This window comes from Typopeltis vanoorti, chromosome 17 (assembly GCF_054136105.1).
Source record: "Typopeltis vanoorti isolate ZY-2024b chromosome 17, IOZ_Tvanoo_1.0, whole genome shotgun sequence".
Lineage (NCBI taxonomy): Eukaryota > Metazoa > Arthropoda > Arachnida > Uropygi > Thelyphonidae > Typopeltis > Typopeltis vanoorti.
The window spans coordinates 29,832,147-29,857,731 of NC_143565.1; the positions used below are offsets into that span (position 1 = coordinate 29,832,147).

The following is a 25,585-nucleotide window of genomic DNA, read 5'->3' on the forward strand; positions in this document are numbered from 1 at the left end:
ATCCGTGGTACTACTAACATACTAACAAACATACAGGTTTAGAGACAAAAAATTCATATATAAAAAAAGTAAACAATGTAAAAAGATGTGAATTAGAAAACACTTACTTTCTGAGTTCAAGTTCAGAGCACTATGGTTTTTAGAAGAAGGTTGTTGGAATTTGTATACATAAAGTAAAATTGTATACATAAAGTATACATATTGTATACATAAAGTAAAATTTATTTTTGCTTTTCTCTTTTAGGACTGCTCTTCACTGGGCTGCCAAAAGAGGACATCCTAATATTGTGAAGTATCTTTTGAATCATGGTGCAGATAAGATGCTAACTTCTTTAAGAGGGGAAACACCAGCAACACTGGCAGAAAATGAAGATGTCTTGAAGATACTAGGAGGTATTATAATTTTTTATTATTTTATGTTTCGATAATTTGCATGAGAGTGCAGATTATCTAATGAGAATATTTAAAGCTTTATACACAGAAAAAGTTCTATACAAAATATGATACTGCTTTCACTATAGCTAACACTGCTAAACCAATTCATTCACAATAGCAAACTCCAAAAAATTCCCAGCATAATGCCTTTTTAGTTCTGAACATACATTTGAATTTTACTTATACCAATCCATTAGGGACTACAAGAATACAGTCATCTCTCAACTTATGTCTGGTTCCGTTCCATCAGGAAGGATGTAAGTCGGTTCGGACGTTAGTCGATAAATTAAATCAACAGAATTATATGGGTTAGGGACACAGTAATAAGTATACTGTCATTTTAATTTTTAAACCTTATTATAAAACTGTTTATAATAAGTGTTACTGCCACTATAAAACAGGAGAATAATCACCCAAATCTTCCTCCACAATCGCATCTTCATTACCTTCCCTATGCGAAGGACCAGTTTGCGGCTCTTCTGGTGTAACCTTTTTTTTTATGAAAATGTCTGACATGCTTGGCTTATTCCTCTTCTTCTTTTCATCATAAATGTGTTTATAGCAAGCAAACGTATTATGTACTTTTCTTTCTACTAATAAGTAGCGTTCAACATTAGGGTCCATGTCTTCAACCATTTGAGAACATCACTAACTTCAGAGAAAATTTCTGCGAAACTCTTAACTGTGAATTGTTTAACTACCTCTTCTTGTTCTTTTCCCTCTTCCTTTTTTTCGTTCTTCCTCTTCTGCAACATGTGCCTCCAGTTCGACCAATTCTTCGTTGATCAACTCTTCAGGGGGCACTATGAGATACAGGTTGTTTGCTAGACCCACTATTTCTTCACTAAAACTTCATAAGAGTGCAGATAATCTGCACTCTTATGAAGTTTTAAAAAAAAATTAATTTTTTTTTTAAAACTTCACTTCACTTCGAGATTCAGGTTGTTTGCTAGGCCCACTATTTCTTCACTCAATTTACAAAGGTCTTCATTTTTTTTAAAACTTCCAAAATCATGAACAGATCTTTTTGATATATTTTTTCACATGCCACTCATACATTGAGAGATCACTTCGTCCCCAACTACAGCAATATTTTTAATAGCATGATAAATATTGAATGCCTTCCAGAGTTGCATGAGAGTCTGGTCATTTTCTTCAGTGGCAGAAATGGCTTGGGAAAAAGTTCTCTGTAAATAATAAGCCTTAAACACTTCAATAACTCGCCAATCCATTGGTTGGATCATTGAAGTAGTGTTTGGAGGGAGAAATATGAACTTGGGGAGATCTTCACCCCAAAGGTCATCAAGGTAGATGACCTGGAGCATTATCTAGAATTAATAAAATTTAAAATTCTACATTTTCTTTCATACAATAGCTTTCCATTTCACTCGCATAACAGTTGATTAAGGCATCTGCAAACAGTTTTTGAGTCATCCATGACTTCTTATATCTTCACTAATGAACTGGAAGAGTATGCTTCCTCATGTTTTTGAAGGCTCGTGGATTCTCACTGTGCCATATCACAAATGGCTTCAGTTTATGTCCAGCCACATTACTCCCTAACAAAAAAACGTAACACAGTCTTTACGAGCCTTGAAACCAGGCATAGATTTTAGCTTTTTTGTGGTTAAATTGTTCGCTAGGGCATTTTTTTCCGAAACAAGGAGGTCTCATCCATATTAAATATTTGCTGTGGCAAATAATTTTATCCAATTTCTCCACAAACTCCTTAGCAGCCTTCTTATCAGAACTTACAGATTCACCATATATTTTCACATTATGCAGTGCAAAACGCTGCTTGAATCTCATGAACCAACCGGAAGAAGCACTGAATTCGTAGTCATAATCAAGCCCTGCTTTCTCTTTCAACATGTCGAAGAGACTTAGTGCCTTAGCAGTTATGGTCATAATGCTAAGGGGGTATGAGCTTTTGGTTAATTCAGGTCCTCTATGCATGATGGAAGTAGCTTTTCCAATCACTGATAGGACCTTGTCATTGCTTCATCACTATCGTTGATTTAATGGAAGCAGATCCTTTCACAGCCTCTACAATTTTATCCTTATTTTTCAAAATGGTTGTCATTGTAGAATGAGACCATTGGAAGTCGTGTGCGATCACACTGATTGGCTTACCAGCTTCATGTTGCTTTATAACTTGCAACTTCGTTTCAAGATCAATTATTCACCTCTTTTTTTGTGACTGATTCTTCACTGAGTTTTTTTAATTGGGCATGTAGAGACAATGTTGAACAAAATATCTTGAAATAATGATAAATACACCAATAACATATTTTTCAAACACAAAATCAACAGAAGCACCATTGAAGCCAATTGCCGACTACCAAGGGAGATTGCTGCTGAATGTGCTGTTGCATGATGCAAAAAAAGTTTTGGGACCTTCCTTCCCTCTCCAGGAATCATTCCCTATAGTTTGGAACCCTATATTAAAGAGAAGCATATTATAAAGTAGTTAATGTAATGGCATTATTAAGATGAATGTAATTATCTATTTCATTCACAATTATTCTAAATTATTTCTCTAGGTCCACCACCAACTAGTGACTGTAATTCATCTAATTTACCAATCACTCCTCACTATTTAGCCCACCCTCCATTAGGTTATAGAGTAGAAGCTGGAGATAATGGCTCTTGTGATCACCACTGTACTGAGTTCAGGCAATATTCTGCTCTTAGACAAAGTTTTCAGGACTATGGTAAGTCTCTATCACTACAGAGATAAATATAATAAATTAGCTGACTAGGAATCTTGTCATATTACAAACTGAATATTGAAATACAGTTATCTCTCAATATGTAACTTATCTGAAAGTTTGCTATAGTATATTTCCTCCTATAGAATAGAATTGGTACTGTAGGACTTGAGCGATATTTTTAGTGGCTTGTTATAATAAACGAGTTTGCTATAATGAGAGTTGACTGTAATATGCTTAAAATTGAATTTCTGATTTAAAAAAAAAAAAATTATTTCTAAGCAAGTAAAATTTTCCTTAGGTGCATTTTGCAAATGCATATATGCTTATGGGGTGCTTAAGGATCAAAGCTGTGTAACTGAGAGGAGACCTCCACATAGCCTTTAAAGGAATGCGGAGAACCAACCAGAGTTCTGATCTAATGTCCAAAGACTAGAGACCGCAGATATGAGAGTCCTGAGAAAGATTAGTGGTGTGAACAGATGGCATCAATGGCAATATCATATTAAAAATGAGAATATTAAGAAAGAACTTGACATTGTAATTATCCAGGAATGAGTTAGCAGAGCTAATCTCAGGTTGTATGGTCACTTAAACAGAATGGGCGAGGAAAGATTAGCAAACAAGTGTTCTCTGCTACGTTGGCAGGAAAACGACCCAGAGGAAGACCAAGATATAGGTGGATTGATACGGTACAAAGTGCCTTATACGATAGAAATATAAGATCTGGTAATGTTGGAGTCTTGACAAGTAACAGACACTGATTTGTAGGAAAATTGCAGATAGGAAGTTAGTAATGATGTAAATTTTTCATGTAGTACTATCATATCCTGTATACCCCTTGAGGGTACACAGCTTTGATTCTTAAGCACCCCATAAGCATATATGTATTTGCAAAATGCACCTAAGGAAAATTTTACTTGCTTAGAAATAATTTTTTTTTTTTTGATATAATGCTCCATTGACACCATATAACACTACAGTTATATGGTGTCAATGGAGCATTATATCAAGCAATACTTAGAAGTACAGAAAGATGGTTTAATGTTAAATCTGGTGTGAGACAAGGATACATTATCCTCTCTGTTATTCGTGATCTATATGGATCACATTATGAAGGAAAGTGGTATTAAACCTGATATCAGAATTGGAGATGTTAATGTCAGCTCTTTGCTTTATGTGGACGATGTTATACTTATCGATAAATCCACTAAGAGTCTGCAAGATTCCTTGACTAAATTGAATAACTGTTGTAATAGATATGGTATCAAGGTCAGCAATAAAAAGACAAAGACAATGAAAATAGGCAGAATCGTTGAAAATGTCAACTGCATTGTGAACGGAGAAACTGTGGAACAAGTAAAACATTTCACCTACTTAGGCATGATTTTTAGTGAAGATGGTAAATTAAATATGGAGGTAAACAACAGAATCAATAAAGCTGGTATCGTAGGATGTCAATTGAATAAATTCATATGGAATAAGAGAGAAATTAGTAGGAACACTGAATTAGCTGTATACAAAACAGTGTTCAAACCAGTTTTAACTTATGGATCTGAGAGCTGGGTCAGAGGTAAAACACTTGACCCAAGACTAGAGACTGCAGATATGAGAGTCCTGAGAAAGATTAGTGGTGTGAACAGATGGCATCAATAGCAATATCATATTAAAAATGAGGATATTAGAAAAGAACTTGACATTGTCAGTATCCAGGAATGCGTTAGCAGAGCTAATCTCAGGTGGTATGGTCATTTAAACAAAATGGGCGATGAAATATTGGCAAAACAAGTGTTCTTTGCTACGTTGGCAGGAAAACGACCCAGAGGAAGACCAAGATATAGGTGGTTTTGATAGGGTACAAAGTGCCTTAGACGACAGAAATATAAGATCTGATAATATTGGAGTCTTGACAAGTAACAGACTGATCTGGAGGAAAATTATAGATAGGAAGTTAGTAATGATGTAAATTTTTCATATAGTATTATCATACAATATACCCCTTGAGGGTACATGGCAGGAATTTGATGTTGATGATGATATTTTGTCTTACTTATTGTAAGACATCATCAGCAAAGAACAATGATAAAGAATTTGAACAATACAACAGTACAGCAAGTGTCAAATTTGAATCTCTCTTTACAAGTAGTTCTACATTTGTTAATTAAAACGATTGGGCTGAAATGATAATTAAATTAATTATCAAAATACAATCTATTTAATTAACACAATTGAGTATAACAATTTTGCAAAGTTTTGGGATGGTAAGGCAGTTGCTGTAATAAATTGTAATTGTAACAATTACAATTTTGGTCTATGAAGTGGAGCTTCAGTATTTTCTTTGAACAGCCTTTCATATCTGTACATAGATCTGTGTAAAAGCTTTGTTTTCCCATTGGATTTTATGATTTGCATTTTCAATTCCATGCTGTGGTTTGATGAGCCAGATGTGGTCTTGATGTTCAGAAATATGTTTATCTTCCTGTTTGCCCATAGTATGACAACTTGCATAGACATGGGACTTGGTATACCCCATGAGGCATCTTTGTTGAGAGTTTGTCTTTTGGAGCAGGTAACAGGTTATGAATTTGGTTAATGGGTTTGAAGATAGCAATAATTTGGGTTTTTTATAATTTTTGTTACTTGTTCAGAGATACCTTTTGATGTAAGGTATGTTAGTACTGTGGAGTTCTGCTCTTCTCTGAGTATTGTCTTGGAGTGGTGTTAACTATTTTTTATATTTTTCTTGGGTTGAATACATTTAGTAGAGTTCGATGGTTTCCAATTCCTGTTTGATCAACCCTTTGGAAGAAAAAATGCTATGCTCTGGTCAGTAAGGATTTTATGATGCTATATATTCTGAGATGGGTGGTGTGCTGATGTATTGTGAATATACCATCCTGTAAAGTTTTTTTCAATAGAAAGCAATCCATGTGGGTTCCATTGGATATGAACGTCCAGAAAGTAAATTCCACCATGTTTTTTTTTTTTTTTTCTTCTAATGTGAATTTAATTCGGGAATGTAGAGTGTTGATTTTTTTGTAAAAATGGGTAGAGTTCTGGTCCTGTGTGGTTCCATACTGCAAATATGTCATTCATGTATCATAGTCAAATAGATGGTTGTGGTCAAGAGAAAAGATTCTTTCTTTCACCTAGCCTTGCAGATAAAAATTTGCTAGGTTAGGTGATGGTGAACTCATAGTAGTTCCTTCCACTTGTTGGTATAGCTATTCTTTCCATGTAAAGTGTCTTGATGTGATTATGAATTTCAATATGTCCACTATGTCTGCAGAAAACTCTTGGGCTAGAATGTCTGCTGTTTTGGTATGTGGAATATTCTTGATGAAGGACATGTCAAAACTCACTATCATATCTGAAGATGTCATTTTAATGTCTTGTATTCTAAGGCAGAATTCAGTGGAATTTTTTATTGCAAAAGATGAGTAGCCAGTGAAAAAATGGAGAAGGTTTGACAGGAATCTGGAGATCTTGTAGGTGAGGTTATGTATGGAATCCACTACTTAGGCCCAGTAGGCCTAAGTAGACAATTATTTTTGTGTAGCTTTGTAGTTGCTTCCACTTGGCATTTTTTTACCATGCAAGATGGTAAAAAAAAATGCCAAGCTCTCACCAGACAGTCTTTTACCTGGCTCAGATTTGATGGAAGAGGACCTTGCTCTCAGATCTGTTTTTCTGACATGTCCCATATGTTCTCAATGGGGGTGTTCATATCTAGGCATTATGGTGGCCAGGGAAGATGGTTGAAGTAGCTGTTATATTTGCTGAACAATTCTTGCATGATGGACGGTAGCATTGTCATTCATGAAACAACCATCACCTGCTGGATAAAAAGTCAACACTGCAGGATGGACTCGATTGGCAACAATGTTCAGATATTCCTTGCAGGACATCCAACCTTCTAGCAATATCAGGGTGCTGTTCTGCACCAACAGAACATGCTCACACCATGACACCACCTCCAGAATCTTGTTGTGTTTACAAGGCAAGCTGGGTTCATTACTTCATGGGGCTCTCGCTAAACTCTCTGCCTACTATTAGTACAGAACAAGGTATATCCTGACTCGTTGGACCACATGACTTTTTTTTCCAATGTCCAGTCACAGTGTTCCTGACACCACTGTAGATGAACTTTCCAGTTCTTCATAGGAATCAGTGGTTTATGTATAGGCATGTGACTGCCACTACCAATCTTCTTCAATTCCCCATGCATAGTTTGGTGAGATATGGGTCAGGAATAGCCTTCATTAAATGCTTCGGTCAATTGCTGCACACAGGAAGTTCTGTTTGTCCATACAGGCCTTTTCAAATTATGACAATCTCATTCCTGACAGTCTGTCTTTGGACCATAGTTATGCCTCTTAGACAAGCAATGTGGATTATTTTTCCACTGATTAAACTCCCAAGATATCTCACCTTTTGAGGAACCAGTCAGCTTAGCTGTTTTCAAAATCGTAGCCCTAGCAGATGGGCACCCACAATAAGCCCTTTATGGAACTCAGAAGGATCCTTTGTTTTTCCCATTGTGATGATTACTGACCAGCAGCATTCTTAAATAGTTGCCTAGAACATGTGCTGATGCACATGATGACTAAGTATTTTGCCTATATCCTGCATAAGTGAAGTTTACATATATCCACATAACGATTTCTAATTCAGTGGCTAGTATGTATATAATTTATTGTTATTGTACAGGTACCTCCATGGAGTCTGAAGACTCGTCGTGTGAGACTCAAACTATCCACACAGCATCTATCATACCTTTTCTTGAACCGATTAACAGAAAAAACAGTGACAGCTGATTCTAGCAACCCATTTCATTCATTCATTGCTCCTCAAGCAAAAAATCTAGTCCTCACACCCTTAGTAACTACCCTCTTAACTTTTAGGGATGTCCTCTTGTTCTGCTCTCTCTAGCCAAGTGGCAAAACATTTCCCTTGCATCAATCCTATAAAATCCTTTAAGTAACTTAAATGTTTCTATCCTACCCCCTCCCTTTTTTTATCAACCAATTTTTTGCAACCTACATCCCTCAATCTAACCTTACTGGGAGCATTTCACAGGTTACTCACCATTCTGGTCACTTTCCTCTGGATCCTCTCCTCCATTTTATCATCCCAAGAAACCCATGTAACTAGACCTGAGCACAGTAATCCAGATGTTGATATATCAAGGCCTTATAAAGGGTAACCTTTCTATCTTGTTAGTATATTCTTCACTAGCCAAATAATTCTGTGAGCTACCTTTACAACCTTAGCAATATGCCCTCTCTCTTCATTCTATCTACTACCATCCCCAAATTTCTAGCCTCATCTACTTCCTGGAGTGCATTTCCATCAGTGAGGTACACAGGTTGAAATCCTTTTATCCCAAAATGCACAACTTTACATTTTTTGATATTAAACTTTTATCCATTATCTTTTGCCTATACTGACAGCCTATTTAAATCATCCTGCAGTCTCTCCATATTACCTTGTATTAAATATTATCCTACTCAATTTTGCATCATCAGCAAATGCTGAATGTTTCCTTTGAAATTATTTCCTTCATCATTTATATATAAATTAAACAGTAGTGGTCCTATCACAGAGCCTTGCAGCACACTACTAGTAACCTGCTTTCTCCTGGATTCTATTCTTGGAGAAAGCAGGAACTTTCTTCTACTTTTCCTGGATACTGCAGTTTGTATTGCAATTATGTTTTGCATTAAGTCACAAATGCAAAATTTATATAAGTTTGAAATATATAAAGATCTCATAATTACTTAATATTAAACAACTTAGTTAACTGAATTGATTAGGATAAGTTAAGCTTAATGAGCAAACATCAAATAAATTTCCAAAATTTTAGATTTGTTTAGTTAGGAAGAGCAAAAAGATTCATTTAATACATGTTGATGTATCTTATATGCCACAGATTGCTTTTATTTACATTAAAAAGATATATTTTTGAATTAAGATGTTAAATGAACTGCTTCTAAATTTAAGGTAATGAGCTTAATGCTAGTGTATCACTTTGGAGAAGTATCTGGTATATTCCTTCCTTTCTATTCTTGTTAACGAAATACTGCCTTCTTAATCAATAAGGCTACAGTTACTGTATGCCCACAGATGCCAGACTCTTCGACACTTCTGCGCATGGCAGAAGTAGTAGAATCCATTCTGATAATAAGGCAGTCAGTCCATCTTGTGGGATGAGTTTGTTTATGATTCCAGATCAGACACGGTTGGAAAATTTTATGTATAAAGCACGTGATTTTGAATGTTGGTGACTAATTCATACATCCTTTATTTCTTTCTCCCCTTACACACAAATTGACTATTCTTGGCAATCTGCCAGCCCCAGTTCTATGAACTGTGGGCATACAATACAGAGCATTAAGATTTAGATTAAGGAAGCAAATTTTTATATTAGTTTTATACAAGGATTAAGATTACACTTTAATTCCTTGTAGTTGATTATAAAATTATACCATAACTTCAAAATAAAACATCATTTAGTTTCTTCTTTTTTCTTAACTACTTCATCCTTTGATTGGAAAAACCTTCAGTTTGAATCCAGTCAAGAACACAAACCTGATAAAGGCCTTGCAGTTGAAAATGAGTTAGCCTATCTCATATAGAGGTGGCGAGGATTGAAACTTTTCCAGTTTCTCAGAAATTGAATTTTTTCATTCTACAAAACAGGCTGATTGTTCAAGAACACATAATTAACAGACATAATCCTCATACACTGGCTTCATAGCTTTAAATACTTTGTCCATAATTCCGAACACCTTAACTAATACTACATGGTATATACTATAGGTTTTGCAACTTCTCATGTGTGTATGTGCGGTGTGTATTAAATAAATAAAAAGTTGGTTAGCATAGCACAGTTTTAAAAAATATTTTCATAGTCCATCAACCTGAATATGATTCATATTAGCTTTTTATGCTAATCAAGTGAGATCATTTAGTCCACAATGAGTTAAGTGATCCACTATTCTTGTTGAGGAGTAAAGTACTACTTAATTTATTATCTATTGTTGTTTATTATTATATTAAATTCCTAAAGAATTATTTTGACCCTTTTTAAATATTTTAAATTCATATTTATTTAAATGCAGAACTGGTAGTGAAAGTACGTGTTGCTCAGAATTCTGATCCTGATTTCATTGAGGTTGAAGTTCCTTATAAAGAACTGACATTTTCCAATCTTCTGAAGATTTGTTGTGATGAGCTACAGATAGATCCAAAAAAGGTAAGTATTATTATTGAGTACTTGAGTAAAAAAGCCAGTGACATTATAAAAAAGGGGCACTCCTAAACAAAAATAGGCTAAACAATCATAAAAATAATATGAAATTAATTTCATTTCCCTTTTGTTTATAATGTGGATGAAATAAACTGCTTATTATTAAATTAGATAGGCTGATTATGAGAATAACAGTCAAAAAGTTGAGACTTATTTTGGTTTTCTTCTTATTTTCATTTGTATTTGAGATATATGAACTTGTATATCATATTAAGAATATGTTTTGAAAGATGACTATTACTTTAAATAAGATTAAACTTAAAATTGCAACAACTGAGTTTTAGTTTAAATGGTATATGCAACATAGTAATCTAGAACAAAAAAAAACATTAGACATAGTGCCTAACTTGAAATTAGCAACAAATTTTTTTACTGAAATTAACAGTATACCATCAGTATTGAATTGACAAGCAATTCAAAGAGAAAGAACACAAGGTGAATACAGCAACTGGTTAACTCATAACAGCAAGTTCTGCTAGATGGATCATATCAAAGAAATAATTAATCATTTTTCCGAAGATAAACAAATTAATTTGTTCAAAGTATGTTAAATTACACTCACAAGGAATCTGGTAAACATAAGCTAAAGAAATGGAGGCAAAAGTTTATCTTTTGTATTTGGCAAGAGATTAGAAATTGTATTGATAGGAAAACATGTGGACGTCAGATGAAACCTCAAGAGTGCCAGTTTTGAAATTTCTGCCAGAAATGCCAAAATTGTGTGAGATCAGAACTCTGCATTCTGTATCTTTGGAAGTGTTAAATTGTAAAAGTCTAATATCTGTTGAATATAGTGGGGGTCATAGTCATTGGATTCCAGTAATGCTTTCATTGCAAGAAGTTCTTGATCTGAAGGAGAGCAGCAAATGTTATGTGTTCTGTTAAGGTTTTGCTAACAGTTTTTCTTCAGGAAATGCAGAACTTTGATGCATATTTATCTGTCACTGAAGATAGGTTTCCAGTATACACTAGTTGACAAGGTACTGTAGGATGTCCAAGAAGGATCAACTTCCAGAACTTTCCTCTTCCATAGTGAATTGAATATGTAGATATAGACTTGAATTGATGAAGGAAGGTGTAATTGCATTTTTAAAATGAAGTCAAATTTGACTTCAATTTAAAGCTTTAAAAGCTTCAGATGCAAATGAAAAAGTGCGGAGCTTTTTCATTTGCAATTCTTCATGAAATATATCCTACACATTCTTTTGAAATGCCTATAGTCTCAACAATTTCATGCACTTTGGCTCACCAGTCATCCAATACCATAATGCACTTGATCAATGATTTCTGGTGTTGTTATAATTTTTGGACGTCCTTCACATGGATCATCTTCAAGACTGGTACAGGCGTCTTTAAACTCGGCAGCCCATTTCTTAATTGTCGAAAACGAAGGAAAAGAGTACCCATAAACTTTTATGAACTTCGAATGCTTTTTGGCATTAAACTTTATTTTACAAAAAAATTTATAACTGCACGATACTCAATTTTATCCATTTCAAGAGATACAGATAACACTTTTGCTTCAGATAGCTGTATAAAACAAACTACTTGATAGAATGACTTGCAATTTCACATGAATGCTTATGACAGATGTACCAACTTAGAAAAAAAAAAATCTTACCGATATGTTACCATCTATGGTCGAGGCCCAGAACTTTTCAGACCATCCTCATATATGTGTAGTTGTGCATTATTTACATATTAATTTTATGTGTGTATTAACATTTTATAAAGTGAATGTAGTAGAATATATGTAGTTTACTGTATTCAATATCGGTATTATAATTTGATGTTTAGCTATATTTAAAATGCATAAATTAAAAATACTTACTTAATTGACTGAAAATGTGAGTTTTACAGCAAATCACCATAAAGATGACATGTAACGGTGACGGTTTTATCTTACTTCACAATTGAAGCAGAACCGGAAGTATCGTGTGCTGAAGCATGTATGCATGAAAGAACGTGGTAACTAGTTACCACGTTCATTCACTAGTTACCACGTTCACAATGCTATCCAGCAGAACGTGGTAACTAGTTACCACGTTCTGCTGGATAGCATTGAAATCATTGATTTACTGTTCTTAAACAGCTGGATAGAGTGGTTTAAGTGAGAGATAGATATGTAGTAATATGGAAGAGTTTTTCAAACAAGTTAGAAAAAAGTTCTGTTAGTAGTGATCTTTCAGAATGAAAGATGTTATTAAAGTTATTTAGCTTTTATGTTACAAATGTAACTGGAATAACAGTTGTGGAAGAAATTTATAGGAACTTTGGAACTTGATAAATGAAGTTTTGTCTCATATAGGAAGAGAAATGTTTATTGGATATTAAAGGTTACATTAATGCAGTAATATTTTAATGGCTATTTTGGAGGATACAGTGAGTTGATTTTTAAGTGTTTGATAATTTTTCCTCAGGAATCCTTCATGCAGGAAGAATGAGGAAAAGATAGTGAGTCTTGAACATGAAGTAGAAAGAAGAACCATTTTTGTGGGACTTTTTTTATTAGAAGGCATTTAAGGAGAAACACTGGGTAGTGTTTGAATTTGAAGATTTTATTGTTAAGTCTGAACTTTTTGTATCACTGAGAATAGGAAATCTATAGTTATTTCCAAGATGAAGTAGTTTTCAGGAGAAGAACTTTTTCTGCCAAAGAAATAAACTGTTTTTTTTCAAGAGAGGTCAAGGTGCGGTTAAGTGACAATGTTCTTTTTAGCGGGGTGCTTAAGGGTCAAAGCTGTATAACTGAGAGGAGACCTCCACATAGCCTTTAAAGGAATGCGGAGAACCGACCAGGGCTTCTGACCTAATGTCCAATCCTCACCTTCTGGTGGTGCACCCTGTTGGGTATCTACTTTGATAATGAACGAACGAGGATGTGCTGGCAATTTGGGATTTAGCCGACTAAATTGTATTCTTATTGGTTAAACTAAAATAAAAAATGATGGTACAACATGACAAAATTTCATGCCGGCTGGGGCGTCGCCCGGTTAAACAAGGCCCCCATTGTTTTCGCCAGGGAACCAAGGCGAACAGCGAAGCCAGCTACTGGAACAAATCTGAAAACAAACCCCAACTGAACATCACCAGAGTTAAAAATCGGTACTATCAACATAAGAAGCCTGCATGGCAAAGAAATGGAGCTAGCTGAGGAATTAGATAAGTACCAGATCGACATAATAGGAGTGACTGAAACAAAAAAGACCAAAACTGGTGGATCTTTCTGAGCAATAAATACAAAATGTTATATTCAGGCAATGACAATCAAGGAAAAGGAGTAGCCATAGTATTCAACACAAAATACGAGGCTAATCTTCTTGAATGGCAGTCAGTCTCAAGTAGAGTAATGTGGGCAAATATGAGAAGGGAGAACTGGACAATGAGACTTATTTGTGCCTATGGTCCCACAGAAAATTCCTCCACTTCTAAGGTAGAAGTGGAGGAATTTTTTGAGACTTTAGAAAAAGCAACTGACACAATGAAAAACGAAAAGTTGGTCTTTGTTGAGGATCTAAATAGCAGAGTAGGAAATGATTGTGAGACATACAAAAATATTTTGGGAAAATTTGGAGAAAAGAGCAAAGTTAATAATAATGGCAAATATCTGTAGGATTTCTGCTCAGGACATGGACTGGTTATTACTAACACCATGTTCCAACATAAAAATGTGCACAAATTCACATGGAGAGAAGAGGCAAGGAATAAGAAAAGTCTCATTGACTATGTTATCATTGATAGTGATGTTTTCTCCCTGGTGCAGGACACCAGAGCGTACAGAGGATTTGAAATTGGAAGTGATCACTATTTAGTCTTGAGCAGGATAAAATTGAATTTCATATCGAAAAGAATAACATGTAAAAGTTTTAAAGCGAATAAAAGTTGAGCAGCTCTCAGATGTGAACTGTAGACTAAAATACAGAAAGATTATTGAAAAGAAAATGAAAGAGTTTGAGAACAGGAATCAAACCATGGAGATTCAGTGGCAAACTCTGAAGAAAACATTGATTCTGCCAGAGAGGCATGTGGTGAGGTTGTGTGCAAGGATAAAATAATCAGAACCCCCTGGTGGACACAGGAAGTTAAAGAGGCAGTGAAGGAAAAGAAGAAAGCATATCAAAAGTTCCTGGCAAATAAGTCAGCTTTTACTCTTACAGAATACAGAGACAAATGTAAGAAAGCTAAACAGTGTGTAAAACTAGCTAAACAAAAGTCATGGGAGGGCTTTGGCAAGAATATAGAAAATAAATATCAAGAAGGTGGCAAAATATTCTGGAAGTTGTTGAAGAAGCTTAGGAATGGAGGAAAGAGTGCTGTAAAAGCAGTTAGAGATGATAAAGGTGACATGAAAACAGGAGAAAAAGATATCCTTGAAGTATGAAGTAATTACTTTGAAAAACTGCTAAATGAAACAAGCAGTGATGACAGCACAGTGATAAAAAAACACTGACCAGGCATGCAGTCAGGAATATATATCCATACTTGAAGTAGAAAAAGCCATCAAAGGCTTGAAATGTGGAAAGGCAGCAGGAGTAGATGATATTTGACCAGAAATGCTGAAGCATGGTGGTATAAAAGCCTTACAGTGGCTGCACTGCATAGTTCAGAAAGCCTGGACAGAGGGACGAATTCCCGATGATTGGAGTAGAGCTCTCATAGTACTAATATATAAAAAGGGAAATAAAACTGAATGTGAGAATTACAGAGGTATTCCCCTACTGAGTGTTCATGGCAAGATCTATGCAAGTATACTTGAGAAACGGTTGAGAAGAATTGTGGAAGAAAAGCTTGGTGAAGAACAAGCTGGATTCAGGCCAAATAGAGGCTGCCAGGATCAGATCTTCACTTTACGACAAATAGTCGAGAAAGCATGGGAATACAACAAAGATCTGTATTTAAGTTTTGTCGATTTGGAAAAGGCATATGACAAGGTGCCAAGAGAGAAGCTATTCAATAAGCTGCAGTTATATGGTGTCAATGGGGCATTATATCAAGCAATACTTAGTCTTTATTTGAGTTGTAAGTCAGCAGTTAGAATTGAAGGAAGTACAGGAAGATGGTTTAATGTTAAATCTGGTGTCAGACAAGGATGTACATTATCCCCTCTGTTATTCATTATCTATATGGATCACATTATGAAGGAATGTGGTATTAAACCTGATATCAAAATTGGAGATGTTAATGTCAGCTCTTTGCTTTATGCGGATGATGTTATACTTCTAAATAAATCCTCTACAAGTCTGCAAGATTCTCTGACTAAATTGAATAGCTGTTGTAATAGATATGGTATGAAGGTCAGCAATAAAAAGACAAAGACAATGAAAATAGGCAGAATCATTGAAAATGTCAACTGTGTTGTGAATGGAGAACCTGTGGAACAAGTAAAACATTCAGCTACTTAGGCACGATTTTTACTAAAGATGGTAAATTAAATATAGAAATAGACAACAGAATCAGCAAAGCTGGTATGGTGGGAAGTCAATTGAATAAATTCATATGGAATAAGAAAGAAATTAGTCAGAACACTAAATTAGCTGTATACAAGACAGTGTTCAAACCAGTTTTAACTTATGGATCTGAGAGCTGGGTAAGAAGTAAAACACTTGACTAAAGACTAGACACTGCAGATACGAGAGTCCTGAGAAAGATTATAGGCGTGAACAGATGGCATCAATGGCAATATCATATTAAAAATGAGGATATTAGGAAAGAACTTGACATTGTCAGCACAGAATGCGTTAGCAGAGCTAATCTCAGGTGGTATGGTCACCTAAATAGAATGGGAGAGGAAAGATTAGCAAAGCAAGTGTTCTCTGCCAGGTTGGCAGGAAAATGACCCAAAGGAAGACCAAGATATAGATGGATTGATATGGTACAAAGTGCCTTAGACGATAGAAATATAAGATCTGATAATGTTGGAGTCTTGACAAATAACAGACTAATTTGGAGGAAAATTGTAGATAGGAAGTTAGTAATGATGTAATTTTTTCATGTAATACTGTCATATCCTGTACACCCCTTGAGGGTACATTTCAGGAATTTGATGATGATGATGTGCTTTTTAGCTGGAATATTTTTGGGTCCAAAAACCAGATGGTTTTGTGATTGTTTATTTTTAGTATTTAAGACAAGTTTCTGTTGTTGAAGTAAAGTTCCGAATATTGTATATATTTTTTAAATGTATCTTAATATTATTAAACTGTTTTTTGTTTTTTATATATAGATGGGTGAAGACTCAATTTACTTTATTATTAAAGCTAAGATTGAATTTTGAGAATAGATAGCAAATTACATATATCTAGGATCTTACTTGTGTGTTTAGATTTATTGTAGAAATCTGATACCACTCACAAACTATTTTTACAGTAGCACAGTAGACAGGATTTAATAGTTTAAAATTTATTCACAATGGTGCAGTCCATGACAGGATTCAATAAATAAATAATAAATGAAACTTTTTATAATAAAGTTTTAAAATCTTCACTATTGTACATATTAAGAGTTTTCTCATGGCCATGGTTGCTTTGCCCATAATTCAAAACAACCACAACCTTCTCATCTTGGCATCAAGCACTTGCTTTACTAATTTTTAGTGGAACCTATGGCATAGTAATTAAATAATAAAGTAACACGTAAAAACCACATTGATATCTTAAATTAGTAAAAGGACAAATATCTCATACTAAAATTGATAGTACATCTTCAGTGTCTTTAACAGTAATAGGAATGGAATACAGGCAAAACGTTCAGTGGATCACCTATTAAAATACAATTGTTACTGCGTGCTAGGAAATAATAGAAATAACAAATTTAATCTATTAAGATAAATGGTTTTTTACATAAGATAAGTCTCCCAGATCTTGGAGAGAGACATACAGTCATTTCTATTTAAATTCGGTCGGTGTAAAATAGTTTCACAACTTTCTTTGAATAAGCATTTATATTTGAATCTGCATCTATGGAGGAGAACTGCTTTATCCCACTGGACACTATGAGTACAGTCAATACTGTGCTGTGCCAGACCAGACTTCAGAGGTTTGTTATAATCAATATAATATTGATGTTCTTTTATTCTTTTTTCCAAAGAATGGCCAGTTTGTCCAAAATGAGAGACATTGCATTCGCATTTGTTAAACGCTAGCCAAAGATAGAGAAGACAGTTTATCCTTTGTAGAAGGTAATAAAGAAGAAATTTTGTTGATAGGAATACATGTTGGAATCAATTGATACTTTTTTAGAATTCTACCTGTAAGTTCTGAGATTCCTGGAATGTATGGAATAGGAACTCTGCGAACTGTTGAAGAAACTGTAGGAGTTGGAACATAAGAGTCAAGTATCTGTTGGATTTGATTGGAGTTGTAATCATTTGATTCCATTAACTTTTTAATGATGGAAAGTTCTTGTTGTAAGATTATTGGGGAAGAGCAAACTTTATGTGCTCTATGAATTAGAGATTTAACAATGCCAAATTTTTGAGACATGTGGTGTACAGACTTCTGCCAGTAAATGTGGGTTTTCGAAACACGCTTGTAGATAAGGTACCAGAAGACGTTCTAGTAAGGAGGATGTCCAAAAATGGTAAAGTACGAGAGTTTTCTTTTTCCATAGTGAATTGGATGCATGGGTGAAGGTTATTTATCTGTTGTAGAAAGGTGAAAAGTTCATCTTCAGTGTGTGGCCAAACAGCAAAAACATCATCGACGTAACGGTACCAAAGAGATGGTTGAGGATGAATGGATGAGAACATAGTATCTTCGAATTGTTTGAAATAGTAGTTTGCCAGAGGTGGAGACAGAGGGGTACCCATCACAGTACCTTCAATTTGTTTGTAGATTTTGTTTTTCCAACTGAAATAACCTGAGTGGATGACATATTTGAATATCCTTGTGATATCTGGAGGGTAATCTTCATATAAAGAATTGACTGTGTCGGTTAATGGGATATTGGTGAACAGAGAAATGATGTCAAAACTGACTGTTTCTGAATCTGTAATTTTTATATCCTTGATTTTTTTCAAGAAAATCTGTAGAGTTTTTTATATAGGATCTGGAATGACCAGTGAGAGTACTTAAGGAACGTGATAATACTTTTACAATCCGATAAGTTGGAGAGTCAATGCAATTTACGATAGGTACAGGACAGCCTTCTTTATGGATTTTTGGGAGTCTGTAAAGACGAGGAGTTCTTCCAAAGTAGGTGCGTATTTTATCCATGAAGTTATGATCCCAACTTATAACTCATCAAGTAATTTATTTAGCTGTTTAATTTGTGAATTAGTAGGATTACGAGGGATCGCTTGGTAGGTTGTGGTGTCTTCTAATACCCATCACAGTACCTTCTAATTGAAGGTACTGTGATGGGTACCCCTCTTTCTCCACCTCTGGCAAACTACTATTTCAAACAATTCGAAGATACTATGTTCTCATCCATTCATCCTCAACCATCTCTTTGGTACCGTTACGTCAATGATGTTTTAGCTGTTTGGCCACACACTGAAGATGAACTTTCCACCGTTCTACAACAGATAAATAACCTTCACCCATGCATCCAATTCACTATGGAAAAAGAAAACTCTCGTACTTTACCATTTTTGGACATCCTCCTTACTAGAACGTCTTCTGGTACCTTATCTACAAGCATGTTTCGAAAACCCACATTTACTGGCAGAAGTCTGTACACCACATGTCTCAAAAATTTGGCATTGTTAAATCTCTAATTCATAGAGCACATAAAGTTTGCTCTTCCCCAATAATCTTACAACAAGAACTTTCCATCATTAAAAAGTTAATGGAATCAAATGATTACAACTCCAATCAAATCCAACAGATACTTGACTCTTATGTTCCAACTCCTACAGTTTCTTCAACAGTTCGCAGAGTTCCTATTCCATACATTCCAGGAATCTCAGAACTTACAGGTAGAATTCTAAAAAAGTATCAATTGATTCCAACATGTATTCCTATCAACAAAATTTCTTCTTTATTACCTTCTACAAAGGATAAACTGTCTTCTCTATCTTTGGCTAGCGTTTAACAAATGCGAATGCAATGTCTCTCATTTTGGACAAACTGGCCATTCTTTGGAAAAAAGAATAAAAGAACATCAATATTATATTGATTATAACAAACCTCTGAAGTCTGGTCTGGCACAGCACAGTATTGACTGTACTCATAGTGTCCAGTGGGATAAAGCAGTTCTCCTCCATAGATGCAGATTCAAATATAAATGCTTATTCAAAGAAAGTTGTGAAACTATTTTACACCGACCGAATTTAAATAGAAATGACTGTATGTCTCTCTCCAAGATCTTGGAGACTTTTATCTTATGTAAAAAACCATTTATCTTAATAGATTAAATTTGTTATTTCTATTATTTCCTAGCACGCGGTAACAATTGTATTTGTAATAGGTGATCCACCGAACGTTTTGCCTGTATTCCATTCCTATTACTGTTACAGACACTGAAGATGTATTATTAATTTTAGTACGAAATCTGTCCTTTTACTAATTTAAGATATCACTGTGGTTTTTACGTGTTACTTTATTATTTAACTTGTTTTACTAGCCTTTTTTCTTCCATTGGGTAACCCCCCCTCCAGATTAGCTTTACTCACATGTTTTCAAATGCTGAGTCGCATTCCTTTCTTAATATCTTCGTTTTTTAATATGATTGTCATTGATGCTATCTGTTCACTCTTAATTTAATTTAGTCAGTCTTTTGAAGCACTTGCATTGCTTTTACTTAGCATTTATAAAATGCTAAGTAAAGTTTATAAATTTATAATTTCAGTATTAATTTTAATGCCATTTTCTTTCATGATGTGATCTGTATAGCTGATGAATAACAGTGCAGATATCATATACCCTTCTAATACACCTGATTTTGTATACCTTCTTGTATTGTATACCTCCTTCAATTCTAAGATTTGACTTGCATATTTAGCATAAGCTATATATTGCTCTATATAACATCATTCAAAACTTGTAGTGTTTTGAATAACTTTTCTTTTGACACCTTATGCTTTTCCTAATTCAAAAAACTTTAAATACAGATCCTTATTCACATGGTTTCTGAACTGTTTTTCTTAAAATAAAAAATTGATCCTGGCAACCCATAGTTGGACTGAACCTACTTGTTCTTTTCCCAGTTTTTCTCTTCCACATTTTTCTTAGTCCCTTAAAATATTCTTACCTTGAACATTTAATAGGAAAATTCCTTTGCAATTTTCTCATTCATTTTTATTTCCTTTTTTTTTTTTTAATATACATATTAGTACACTGAGAGCTCAACTCTAGTCATCCAAAAATTCATCCTTCTCACCAGGCCTTCTGAATTATTTAGTATGGTTATAACATATGAAATTTCTTTATATCTCCATATCATGTACTCCAGTTACTTTTCCATATTTTAGGTCTTCTGATGGCATTTTTTACCTCAAGCATTGATGACTTGATTTCTCTCGAGTATTTCCTACTGCTGTTCTGTTATTACTTGTTGCATTTGTCTTTCAAAATAATTATTGTGAGACATCCAGATATCTTTATTTTCAGGTTTTTTTTTCGTCACCTTTATTAATTAATTTATTAACATTTTTATTAATTTTACAGCACTCTTAGCTTCATTTCTGGGCATCTTCATTAGCTTCCAAAATGTTTTGCTCTTCATTATGTTTATCTTCTAACAAATCTTTCCATCATGTGTTTAGATACTTTTGCATAGTGTTAATAACTGTTAAAATAACTTAGTAAAAATAAGGGGGGATGAGAAAATGACTGGTAGCATTATTATCCTAATTTTTTTTTTTTTTTTTATGTATCATATAGCTACCTACTTGCTTTGTTTTAGAAGACTCCTTTTTTAATTGTCAATTGTTCAGAACATTTGACAGCTAAGAAAGGACAGTCAATACACACATGCTTAAAACACATTTTTTACCCTAAAGAAAGATATATAAAATGCATATGCACACAGTGCTTTTCAGTGTTTATCAATATTTATGAACACTTAACAGTATTTATCAATACAAAATGATTTAACCACTATTTCTGATTTAATAGAAACTATGTGATTCCCCCTCCCCTTTTTTTTTTCTTTAAGCATTTATTTATCACTGTTTGCTAATAGGAAAAGCTGTTAATTATCAGATAAGCTCATGCATGTTATTACAATTAAACCAGGGCTGTCTTATCTTGTATTTGATTTCTTTTGGTATTACTTAAATTATCAAAGATCGAGTTCTGCCTTCACATATCTGCTGTGAGCAAGAATGTGCTACCTAGAAACTTTGATGAAATGGGACTGAGGGGATTCTTTACCCACTGTTCCCATTCATAACAAATCTCTAAGTTGAATTTTCTAGGCAGCGCCTTCTGAAACTCTGCATTGTTGTTGACACAAAGAATATCATACCTTGATGGATAGCTCTCTTAGCAGTTATGGCCAGTCAGTTATGTTTTCATATATGCAGGGCTCAATAAATACACCTTCCCATGGCAAGTAGATTTTGCCAGCTGGTGAGTAGCTGTTGACTGAACAAAATAGAATTTTTTTCATCATCATGCATATCAAAGATTTAGGCCTAGAGTGGCCTTTCTGCCTTAGAAGTCATCGTTGAATCTTTTATGAGGACGTCCTGGTTTTCTTTTTCCTAATGGCTTATACTTTAAGGCTTGTTTTGGTAATCTTTCTATTTGCATTCTTTGAACATGTTCCATCCATTTATGTTTATATTTTTTAATTTTTTTCTGTTACTGATTCTTGGTTTAATTCTTTCGTAATTTCTTCATTTCTTTTGTGATCAAATAGAGTATACTTGGCAGTTTTTCTCATAAACTTTATTTCTGCTGTTATTAATCTTCATTTGTCTTTTTGCTTTATTGTCTAGATTTCACTTCCATACAATAAGACAGACTAGTAGGGCTAATGTGTTGTATACTTTTAGTCTGGTTTGTTTTTGAACTAGGTTTGGTTTAAATATAGAGTTAATTACACCTGTTATTTTTAAATATTTTCCAATTTTTAGGTTTATATCTTTTTCATTTTCATATGTGATCATACATCCCAGGTAGTTAAATGAATTCACCTGTTCTTGATCTTGTTATCTATTACTATTTTAGTTCTTACTGGATCTTGTCCTTTAGAGGCCATAGTTTTTTTTATTTTTCTGTTGATATTATTGTACCATAATCTTTGGCTATCTTATTTAGATCTAAAATAGCTTTCTGTCAGTTATCTTCAGAATTTGTAAATATTATTTGGTCGTTGGCAAAGAGGAGAGTGTTTAAATTTACTGTAGGAGAAAGTTTAATTCCTTGATGTAAATTTTTATTCCATTTTATTATTTCATTTAAGTAGATATTAAAAAGAGTTGCTGAGAGGGGACTCCTTTGTTTATCTCTCTCATTTAAAGTCAATAAATGCAATATGTGTTTGTAAATTGTATTCTCTTCTTTTCTCTATTATTAATTTTAGGCAAAAGACTGGGTCTATAACTGATTTGTCCTTTTCTAAATCCATTCTGTACTTCTAAAATAAAGTTTTTGGAATATTTCATTAGTTTGCTATTTACAATTCTGCTATATATTTTGTAACAGGAATTTATTATACTTATACCTCTATAGTTTTTAGGGTCATTTCTATTATCTTTTTTTTTTTTAAAATAGGAATCACAATTGCTTTTTTTCCATTCTATTGGGAAGTTACCAGTAGTTCAAATTTTATTTAAAAATAATAGTCTTTCTTTGAATCTTGTTCCTGCACATTTATATAGTTCTAAACCTAGCTTATCTTCTCCAGGTGATTTTCTGTTTCTTGTTTCTTTCAGGCTGATTTCTAATTCTTCTTTAGTTATTTCCTTTTCATTTTCATTAAATGTTTGCCAGTTGTCTTTTTTAAAATATTTATCTGTCCACAATTTTGTGTAGAAATTTTTCTAATTTCAATTTCGTGTTTAAGTTTGTTTTCTTTAGTATCTGCATTTAGGTGTTTCAAAATCTTATATACATTGGGTCTTATTTTATATAAATCATGTTCTAAATTAGAAACGAATTTGTTCCATGATTCTCTGTCTTTTTCTGACTTCTCTTTTAGCTGTCGTGACGTTCTATTTTCATGTTGTGTTCTAATCCGCCATCTTGTTACTAGTCACTTTCATAAAATAAAACACAACTAATTGTAAATTGATCACTAATCCAAGGGTAGAGAAATCTCTATTATACTGCGCCACTCTATCCTTAGATAAGTCTATATGAAACAGTACGATCAATTCAAAGTTAGTTAGCAGTCCTTTCATTCAATCAGGCCGAAGTATTTATTTTCTTTCTGAGATTCCCGCTAGATTCGAATTTTTGTGAACGGTGCAGTAATAAGAAATTCAGGCAAATACAATAGTTAGATTAAACAATGAAACATTTAATATAGGTCATATATTAAATGTTTCATTGTTTAATGTTTCATATATTAAATATAACACATACATAAAATTTTACTTCTAATTTCTATATATTAGAAACAAGTCAAATATTAAGTTTAGATAATCTCAATAGCACAATCTTCCAAGTCTTCACATGTACTTTCTCAGCTTCTGGGTTACAAAGTTTCTACACTTAAATTAATATAATGGAACATCCAATCTAGTCAGTTTTCACACAATTCTCAGTCATGCTATAAGTTCAAAATATTACAAGCACTAATAGCTGAAAATATCTTTCAAACAATTCTTATCTCCAACTCTCATTCACAATGAGTTTCCACAGTTAAAGTAGCGTTAAGCATGGTGTAATTAACACACAATTCTTCAAGCATAGAAATAATACACTATGATAAACCTTACCGGAAATAGTTCCTAATACATCAATTATGTTGTGAGCAAACCTTTGGAACTTATTTATCTTACTTAATAAAAACACATCTACAAGACTTATCCACGGTTATACTTAAAGCACTATCAAACGCACTTCAGAATTCTAGACTTCAATTACACAGTACTTCAACTATCGTCGTTACCACTCATAAACTAATTAAACACCATGAGGTTCTTTTTAGGGCAAATCGGAAATAAGCCACAATCCTAGAATAGCCGGGTTCATTCAGAATTCTTCCTTAAACATCCAGCTTTTTATTTTATCCGATTGTAGTATTAATTTCCTTTTTCATTATTGCTGCTGATTATACTTTCAGCTGACTATAAAGCTCGTTTCGTCCTTGCTCACTTAAAAAAAAATATCCACTCAACTCCTACCCTTAAGAACCTTTTATTTACTTCTACTTCTCTAGTTTATCTTCTTGCTACCTTTTTACTTCCAAAATTCCATTCCGACTCCTCTACTTCATATATATTTTCTCCTCTCTATTTAGTCCACGTTCTGTTCCACACGCGCTCGTTTATTTCACGCGTCTCTATGACAACCGATAAACGTAAATATTCTCGCGAATGTTACATTTGACTATACAACTACATTGAGTTATTACATAACATTAAGCTTTCACAAAACAGGAATAATTAGAATATTTGCTTTACAATAAATGCGTAGTTAAATTACAAATATAAGTTCTTATAATATTGACATAACAATAAATAAAATAACTTATTAATATTTAATACAGTCTTTTCATTATTCATACCTATATCTTTGGTTAAATAATTAAATATCAGACAAAATTAAGGCAGTTATATGAATATTAAATTTTAAAATAAGTTATATACATTAAATAATATTTACAAGTCTAGTCTTTGTGATGGAAGATCATGTTGGATTCTGAAGCAAATAATAATTACTCTAATCTCTACATAATCAGAATCCAACATAGCTATGGCTCTTATTCTTTTATATTCTATTTCATCTTAAAACTGAAGATATCATCCAATATCTTCAGTTTTTTCCTTTTATTGAATTTTTTGGTCTTTCCTAAGCTTTCATTTGCTGTTGCATTTAGTATCATTTTTATATTAAGCCTTCTATTTCTATTTCTTCATTTTGTTTTATTTTATCTAGATATTGGTTAATTCTTTGTTTATATAGCCATTGTACATTTGTGTCATTCAATAGTTTAGTTTAATAAACAAATGTTTCAAATTTTCTTTCTGTTCTTGTTACTTGTAGCCGTTTAGGTGGTGATCTTAATTTTA

At 33.6% G+C, this 25,585-nt stretch overlaps 1 protein-coding gene across 1 annotated transcript in view; it reads left to right on the plus strand.

The window, feature by feature from the left end:
- LOC150097255 (ankyrin repeat domain-containing protein 40-like) overlaps positions 1–25,585 on the plus strand; it is a 51,509-nt gene that overhangs the window by 15,804 nt on the left and 10,120 nt on the right. The window contains exons 2-4 of the mRNA XM_090407409.1: positions 245–393; positions 2,979–3,149; positions 10,271–10,404. Coding sequence (XP_090263535.1) covers positions 245–393; positions 2,979–3,149; positions 10,271–10,404 — 454 coding nt within the window. The remainder of the gene's footprint in view (positions 1–244; positions 394–2,978; positions 3,150–10,270; positions 10,405–25,585) is intronic.